Here is a 9581-nt window from a genome sequence, read left to right on the forward strand (position 1 = left end):
AGGTTAAAGAATGGGGTCACTGGGATTAAACTCCATAGCTCACTTGATAAATACTACTATGAATAGTCTTCCTTCGTATAAATAACAAAATAAACTGATGAAATAAAATCAACATTTACAAACATCTTGAATAGGTTTAGTTTAGCCTGCATTGCCACCAACAAGGCTGTTTCCAACTCAGTCCTAAATGCCTTTTTTCCTGTGGGCATTCTGATACTAGGTTAATGTGATTTCTGCATCCTGAGATTTATTCTCTTCTGCCAGTGCCACCAGGCTTCTTTTCAAAGACAGCTTATTAAATCATTTTTCATTTTAAAGACAATTTTATTAGTAGTATAATGTATTTAAAATGTGTGTTGCTAAAATAAAAAAGTTAACATCTTAATAGTCCCCCACGTGGCCTCAGTTTTATATGTTGGGAATACTCCCTTTTTATGAAAAGTAGATTACAATAGATTGCTTTAGGAGAGTGTATCTCTATTTTAGCCTCTTTTGCTTTAATAGAGTTGAATTGACTATTTTTATAAACATGTTTATCAAAGAACAATTTTTAATGGGATTATCTTGACAAAAGTTTTATATATATGTATATATAAAGTAAACAGCATAAACATTTTTGTATAATTTTTCCTAGCTTCACAGTATTAGCTTATTTCATTATACATTGTGCTATCTTGTCTAGTTTTTATATAAGTGGTTGAGAGAGAGCGTTGATATCTCCAATCTTAGTAGTGAATCTACTTCTCTTTGCAGTTCTATCAATTCTTCACTCTATGCTTTCCAATCAGTGTTTACTTTTGTATAGCTATTTTCTTTTCTTTTGCATACTTTTGTATAGCTATTTTCTGGTTTTACCCAGCAGTACTCAAGACCAACTCCTGACTCTGCACTCTGGTGGGGCTAAGGGGACTACGTGGGAAACCAGGAATTCAACCCTGGTTAGTGGCATACAAGGCAAAGCTCCTTACCCCATACTATCTCTCCAGCCCCATGTATAGCTATTTTTATAAACTTCAGAAACCATTGCTGCACCAATTTGAACAAGTGGATCTATTCATTTAAACCACACCTCATTCAATATATATATATATTTGTTCATATTTTTCAACATTAAGCTTAAGCGTTATATAATAAAACCTTGATCTCTAATCATAACAGAGAAAGGCAGGCAATGTAAAATGCTTTTTGTACTTATGTATGCTAAAATGAAGTAATACGTTTTAAAATTATTTAAATGCTGGATTTTCTGTGTGCTGAAATTAATTTAATTACAGAACACTATAAAGCTAGTTTTACTTAACCTAAAAATGGTTATATAGCTTATCAAGCAAGTTTTATTATTTATGCTAAACATATTCATGTTCTGTTCTATTCATTATAACATTAAAAATTCTTCAAGTTTTTAATGAAAGACTAATTTTAAGGACAAATTGAACCTCTCATTGTTCTTCTTTAATTTAGTTATATTTAAAGAAAAACTATCATTTGGGAAAAAATATAAGTAATCTCCCAGTGAGACATCTAATGCTGAAAGTTCTAAACTATAATTATCTTATATGAAATACATTTGATATCTCAAATGACTGGGGAATAAGATATTTATGCCAATTTTACTAATTTTTTTCTAACTGTTGATTTTTTAAATGAACTGGCATATTATTTTTTATTTACTCTCTTATTTTTGTCTTAAGTTTCACTGGTTCCTTCTTTTTTCCTCCTCCTTGCTCAGGGTGGGGGGAGCATGGTTTTTATTTTTTTCTAGAATACTACTCCAGGCACTGCTTGGGGGACCATACAGTGTCAGGGATCAAATGCAAGGCTCTCACATGCAAGACATGTGTTCTACTTTTTGAGCCATTTCCCAGTCACTGTGAGTTAATTTTCTTTGTATTCTTAGAGATTCTTGAGGAAGGGATGTCAATGATTTACTTGAGACTTTAATTCTTTTCTTATGTACATCTGTAGGTCTATAAATTTCCCTCTCTACACTGCTTTAGCTGTGGCTTATAAATCATTTGTTGTATTTGTATTTCCAATCAAATTCAACATATTTTTAATCTCATTTGAGGTGTTATCTTTGATTTATGACTTCATTTGATGTTTCACTTAATTTCAAACTGTTTGAAGATTTTTCTATTATGTTTTCACTACTGCTTTAGTCTATTGTGGCTGGAGAACCCACAGTGTAATACAGATTTCAATTCCTCTAACTGGGTTGAAGTTTGTAGTATGACCTGTTTGTGCATTCTATCTTACAAAAATAGTGTTTTATGGTCATATGTTGCCAAATTATATGATTAATGTTTTATTAAGAATTTTTGTTTATATTCATGAGCAATATTGCTCAGTAGCTTTTCCTTTTGTCTGCGTCTTTTGTGTTGTAGGGAGCTTATTTGTATTGTCTGATTTTGATATTAAGGGAACATTAGCTTCATAAAAGTTACTGGGCAATAAACTAGCTATTCTGCTTTAGGAAAATATTGTTGAGCATTGGAATTAATCTTTCTTTAAATATTTCAATAATTCTTCAGCAAAAGCAGGACCTGGAGATTTCTTTCTGAAAGAGGCTCCCAAACAGGCTTTAGGGGGCTGGGGTATGGGGGTCACTCCCAGTGATACACAACCTCGGTGTGTAGGTGGATGATTTGGTCCTCAGTTCTGTTGGTGATGGATCCATTCAGGCTACACCCAGTATATTTAGGGGACTTCAGGGCTACATTTGATGTTGCTTGTAAAGGGCAGGCAGTGCTTGGTTTGGCAGTGGTGGGAGTAACGGTGGAAAATAACCCTAGGATCAAACATCCGGGCAGACCCTGGCAAGCTACCCGAGGCGTATTCAATATGCCAAAAACAGTAACGATAGGTCCCATTCCCCTGACCCTGAAAGACCTTCTAATCATTGGGAAAGACGAGTAAAGAGAGGCTGCTAAAATCTCAGGGCGGGAGGAATAGAGACCTTATTGGTGCCCACTGGAGTAAATCGACGAGCAAGGGAATGACAGTGATACAGTAATGGTCATTGGCTAGGTTTTCTAAAAATACATTAGCTGCTACAGGTTAATGATAAAGCTAGGCTTTTCTCTATTTACACTGATTTTCTGTCTAACAACTGTTGAGAGGGTATTAAAATCTCCAATTTTATTTATTTTCTTGTTTACTTTTGAATTGTGGGCCACACCCAGCAGTGCTCAAGGACTACTTTCATCTTAGTGCAGTAATGGGAATTTAATCCAGGCTTAAGTCAGAAAGTTTGATGGACTTCTCCTTTCAGTATCATTTTATTTTGCTTTAAGTATTCTAGAGGGTGGCCAAGCAGCTCTAGTATTTAGTATATACATATGAAGAATTGTTATGTATTCTTTTACCATTATATAATATTCCACTATGCCTCTTTTTCTATACTTTTGCAGTGGGGAGATATCTTCTTTGCTATTACATCTACATTAATTATCATTGTATAAATACTATGCACTATTTCATTACCCCATATTTTTATTTTCAATTTGCCTATATAATAGTTGAAGTGAATTTCTTAGCAGACAGCATATAGTAAACCATGTTTTTCTCCAATTTTTATTTAATACTGTGATTAATAATACCATGAGGGCCCAGATAAATTCGGAGCTGCTGAGAGTGAAACGGACCCTTTGTGCCTAAAGACTTTGATTCCAGAGACCTAACACATTCGGGCATCCAGCACAGCTTCTTATAGCAATGCACTGGGACTGTGAGCTGGGCTACAACACCGTGCTGCCCGGGGGTGGATCTTTCCTCCCCACCCTGTCTTCCTGCATGGAAAATGGCGGCGGCAGCAACATCCACATGGCAGGAGCCATCTTCTAAGACTCCTAACCCAGAGATAAATTCAGAGCTTCTGAGAGTGAAATGGACCTAAAGACTTTGATTCCAGAGACTTCTTACAGCAATGCACTGGGACTGTGAGCTGGGCTATGCAATTTTGGGCAGAATTTTCCCTGGACTTTATACAGAAATCCAAAACTTCTGTATAAAGTCTTAACATTTATACAGACTTAACATCTCTTAATTGTCAGCAATGTGAAATGGTTCTTTTTTAACAGGTCTGACTTGGGGGGAAACTCCAAATAATAACTGAGTTTTTGTTGAAATATTGAAGGTTATTAAAGTAGCAGCCATTTCTCTGGACCGTGAACTAAGCAACAGCCCCACGCCAGCCGAGAAGAGGAAATATCCCTCTTTCCCGGTTATTCCCATTTTCAGGGAGAAACGCAGCATGGCGTCCACCATACTATGAGGCGCGGGAAGGGGGGTGAGGGGGAAAAAGGAAAAGGAAAAAGAAAAAAAGAGTTATGTACTTGGAGCAGTGGGGCTACATATCTCTTCATTCTTAGCAATGGAAAACTAATTATCAAATGCTTCCTTGGTAGTAGGGCTGTCTTTCTTGAGGGGAAACTCCAACAACAATAGTGAGTTTTGTGTTGAAATATGGAACATAATCAAGGTAAAGAGAAAATGAAGTGAAATTCATCAGTTATACAGTTGGGGGTGCGGGGGGCGGGGACGGGGGGTATACTGGGGTTTTTGGTGGTGGAATATGGGCACTGGTGAAAAGATGGGTGTTTGAATATTGTATAACTGAGACATAAACCTGAGAACTTTGTAACTTTCCACATGGTGATTCAATAAAAATTTAAAAACAAAAAAACAAAAAAAATACCATGAATGACAGTTTCATACATACATCATTGTAACACCATACCCACCACCAGACTTCACTCCATTCACCAGTGTCCAGAAACTAGCCCAAACTGCCTCACCTCCAGGTAAGCTCAGGTGTGTAGACCAATTGTCAAGTTCTGTTTTTTTTTGACCATTTGATGTTCCTATAGAGTGTTTAATTATTTTTCACATGAGAGAGAATATATCTGTCCCTCTTCTAACTAAGCTATATTCAATATCAACACTCAAATAACCCTAGGATCAAACATCAAATTGAATGTTATATTTTATTATAGCTGAGTAGTGTTCCATTGTGTATATATACCAAATTCCTTTATCAAGCCATCATTTTTCTTTTCTTTTCTTTTCCTATTTTGCTTTTATGGGGCCACAGCAAGTGGTGCCCAGAGATTACTCCTGGCTCTGAGCTTAAAGATCACCTACTGATGGGCTCAGCAGACCACATAGCATATGACATGTGTTGGCCATGTGAAAGGCAAGCACCTTACTTGCTTCATCCCCTAGTATTATATTCTGAAAAAGTATATTGTGCCAAACTTGACTTATTTTTCTATTTGCATGTTAAAATTATAAAAGCAACAATGTTTAACTATTTGTATGTTTAAAAGTGTTAAAAAGCAGGAGCAATAGCAATTTCACTGCTTTTGAAATGCAGGCAGTCAACCCAGGTTCGATTCACAGCATCCCATATGGTCTCCCAAGCTTTGGGTATAAAAGCAACCATGTTTACCTATTTTAAATTACCTTTATTATCATTTGCTAGCGCATTGTCAAATATTTCTTTAAAATCATTAAACTTTAAGATTCACATGCAGTACTATCTATGCAAACATCTATATAAAAAATAAATACTGTAAAACCATTTTTATATTTTACACAAAATATTAAAAAGAATGTTTAGATGGATAGAACACAGGGGGGAAATCATTTTATTGTATCAGGACAATTTTTTTGCAACAAATCAAAGGAAACTTGTAAGAAAAATCTATAGCATGTATGAATTTATAATGGTGTCGTGGAAGCAATGCAATGAGTAGAATTGAATTTCCCGAAATTTGACAAATAAAATATAGTTTACGAGTAAATTACAAAAGGGAAAATATCTATAGGTGGAATATTTGCTCATGATACTCTCACAAAATCTCCGGGAAATTGAGAGATAATGTCCCAAACAGGTATCATGGTTAAATTCCTAATTGAACCCAAAGCTATTCCTAAAAGTGGGGTTTTCCTCTGCAGCTTCACCAGTGTCCTGCAGCGGGAAGGTGGGCAGAATGGGCTTGAGGAACTTGAAATCATTGGTGCCAGCGCCCCCCGCCAGACACACCTCATACTGGTAGCTGTGCGACAGGGTCCCAGCGCCACTGACGTCCAGCAGGTGTCCCGGGAAGTGCGCGTCGGGCAGTGGGTAGGGGCCCCCCGCAGGAGGGCCGGGCCGCCTGCACAGGCGCACAGCCACGAAGGCCAGCACGGAGAAGAGGAAGAGCGACGACACGCAGGCCAAGGCCACCACCAGGTAGACGGTGAGGCGGTCGTCCGCAGGCGCGTCGGCAGGCGCGTCGGGCAGCGGCAGGAAGGGCTGCGAGAAGCCGTCCACCAGCAGCACGTGCAGCGTGACGCTGGCCGACAGCGGCGGCTCGCCATTGTCCTTGACCAGCACCAGCAGCCTGTGCTTGGGCGCGTCGCGCTCGCTGAGCGGCCGCGCAGTGCGCACCTCGCCATTGTGCGCCCACACGCTGAAGAGCCCGGGCTCCGTGGCCTTGAGCAGCTGGAACGACAGCCAGGCGTTCTGGCCCGAGTCGCCGTCCACCGCCACCACCTTGGTCACCAGGTAGCCCGCCTCGGCCGCCCTGGGCACCAGCTCGCTGCAGGGCGCCGACGCGTTCTGCAGCGGGTACAGCACGAAGGGCGCGTTGTCGTTGCGGTCCAGCACCAGCACGCGCACGCGCGCCTGGCTGCCGAGCGCAGGCGAGCCGCGGTCCCACGCGCCCACGCCGAACTCGAAGGCGCGCACGGCCTCGAAGTCCAGCGAGCGCAGCGCGAACAGCTGCCCGTTGTCGGCGTTGATGGACACCAGCGAGGCGAGCGGCAGCTGCGGGTCTTGGGGCGGCAGCAGCGAGTAGGTGACCTGGGCGTTGCTGCCCTCATCGGGGTCGGTGGCGCTCACGCTGCCAATGTGCAGGGCGGGGCTGTTGTTCTCGCCCACCAGCAGGGTGTAGGAGGGCTGGCTGAAGGCGGGGGCGTTGTCGTTCACGTCTGACACCAGCACTGTGATGGTGTGCTGTGTTTGCAGCCTGGGGGTGCCCATGTCTGTCACCGTGATGGTGATGTTGTACTCTGCTTGACTCTCTCGGTCCAGGGGTCTCTCTGTTACTAGGGTATAAAAATTCTTGAATGTCGGCTTCAAGAGAAAGGGGAGATCATCCGGGATGGAACAAACCATCCTTCCGTTGTCCCCGGAATCTGGATCTGAAACGCTGAAAACAGCAACTACAGTCTCTGGTGAGTTTTCTGGGGTGGACGTGGTGAGTGTGGACATGGTCAGCTCCGGGGCATTGTCATTCACATCCAGCACCTCTATTGCCACAGTACATTTTCCTGTTAGACCCCCACCATCTGAGGCTGCAATTTCCAAGTTATAATATCTAGTTGTCTCGAAATCCAATGCCCTTCTCAGACGAATTTCTCCTGTTACATTGTCTATGACAAAGGGTTGGGTGACATCATCGCCCTGGAATAGAGAGTAGGCTGCTTCCCCATATGTTCCTGCATCTAAGTCTCGGGCAGACACAGTGACGATTAAGGAGTTAAGAGGACTGTTCTCAGGTATTTGTACCTCATACAGCGACTGTAGAAACTCAGGAGCATTGTCATTAATATCCATGACCTCAATGCGGACTGCTGTGGTCCCGGACCTGGGGGGAGTCCCACCATCCAACGCTGTGAGTGTTAAACTGAGCTCGGGCTGCTCCTCCCTGTCCAGAACTTTGTCCAGCACCAGCTCTGAGAATTTTCTACCATCTCCACGATTACGAGTGACAACATGAAAATGGGAGTTTGGGCTTATTGTGTAGTTCTGAACACTATTATTACCTATGTCAAAGTCCTGGGCCGTTTTCAAAGGAAACACAGTCCCTGGCAGGACATTTTCTGGTATTTTTAGGAGCATTTCTTTCTCTAGGAACTCAGGAGAATGATCATTTATATCTGTGAGCTGCAGTTCAACTTGATAAAACTGCACCGGGTTTTCCAGTAGCAATTGGAAATGCAGAATACAGGGCTCCATCTCCCCGCACAGCACCTCTCGGTCCAGGTTTTGGTACAGAAGTAAATCCCCGGTCTTTGTATTGAGCTGCAAGAGCTGTTTGTTTCCTTTGTAATGGATTCGCGCGCCCCGAGTGCCCAGGTCCCTCACCCTGAGCCCCAGATCTTTTGCCAGATTGGCCACGAAGTAGCCACTTTCTGTTTCTTCTGGCAAAGAATACCTAATCGTTTCAGAGCCAGCCTCCCACAAAAGCAATAATATAGCAAGAAACATAACTTGCCTTTTCCGTGACGTTTTGGCTATCGCAGTCTCCATCCTTCAAGCTCCGTCAGAGACGTGCAGTTTCTCTTATCCGGTATACAATCAATCCAGATGGTTCGCTAAATAAACTTGAATTAGGCCTTTCTCAGGGCCTTGCATTAGAACAATGCCCTCTGCAGAGCTCTGCCTGGGGGGCTGACTTAAAATGCTTGCTGATTCTAGGGAGCATTCCCAGTTCTGATTCGGGGCTTAATGGCGCCCCGGATATCCAGAGCCCTTTACACAAACGCCTAGCCTGCAGCGCCACCAGGTGTTCAAATTTACTATAGCATTCATATTTACCATTTAATTCCAAATATTACTAAGGTATGTACCACTATTCTTTTAAGTCACAGATGATCTCCGATTGGATTTCAAGTTCTTAGCTATTAGAAATTCAAAAGAAAATTTTGGCCAATAACTTACAGTGAAATAGTACTTTCAGAGCAAACTAAAATGATATATTCTTCATAAGTATCTTGGAGTTCACAAAGAATTCTCCTGTGAGTTTTTGTTTTGAGTTTTGTTTAAGCACTGGGCAGTGCTCCTAGGCTATTGCTGGCTTGATGCTTGGAGGTTGCTCCTGGTGACCTTTTGGTAATGGTAATCGGTTGGCTTCTGATTGTGCTTGGTGGGGCCTGGACCGTGCAAGTGCTTGGAATGAACGGGGCCTCCAGCAGGGAACAGTTTTTCTTTAACCCTTTGAGCTATGTCCCAGACTTGTGAGTTTCTTGTTTGATTATATCAACAAGTTATTTACCATTTTAAAAATCACTTGTATTTTTAATAATTGTACATCAGAAAGGGACACAAATCAAAAGCATACATCTCAAAGAACATTCACAATGAACACACTCCTATAAGCAGAACCTAAATTAAAACTAAACCTTTATCAGAAGCGATTCCTGTCAGTCTCTGTGACCACTTTCCTCCCTTTAAACAGGAACTTTCCTGACTAATCACTGTTTTGGTTTTCTTTGAGGAGATCTTATTCTAAACTTTTATGCCAGTGGACATATAGAGTAAAATTATAATACTTGTAAAATTCATCTGTTATATTTGTTCCAATTGATTGTATGCTTGTTGCATTCTACTATCAATTAGCTACACTACACAATTTGCTTATCCATCCAGTTGATAGGTATTGGGGCTTTCCAGTGTGGAGCTCTTTCGAGTAGTGAATGCAATAAACATTCTTGTAGATGGCTTTTGGTGATTTTACGTACTATATTTAATATATATTAATATGTGTTAAGTATATTTAATGTATGTTAATATATTTGATATATATTAAATA

The 9581-nt window shown here is 41.1% G+C and overlaps 1 protein-coding gene across 1 annotated transcript; it reads right to left on the reverse strand.

Moving 5' to 3' along the window:
• Nucleotides 1–5444: 5444 nt before the first annotated feature.
• On the reverse strand, nt 5445–8484 carry LOC129405702 (protocadherin beta-5-like). Its single transcript, XM_055142804.1, has one exon. It carries the CDS (start codon nt 8297–8299, stop codon nt 5912–5914), a length of 2388 nt encoding a protein of 795 aa, XP_054998779.1. The 5' UTR covers nt 8300–8484; the 3' UTR covers nt 5445–5911.
• Nucleotides 8485–9581: the final 1097 nt, after the last annotated feature.

Source organism: Sorex araneus, chromosome 6 (genome assembly GCF_027595985.1).
Source record: "Sorex araneus isolate mSorAra2 chromosome 6, mSorAra2.pri, whole genome shotgun sequence".
In the NCBI taxonomy this organism is placed as follows: domain Eukaryota; kingdom Metazoa; phylum Chordata; class Mammalia; order Eulipotyphla; family Soricidae; genus Sorex; species Sorex araneus.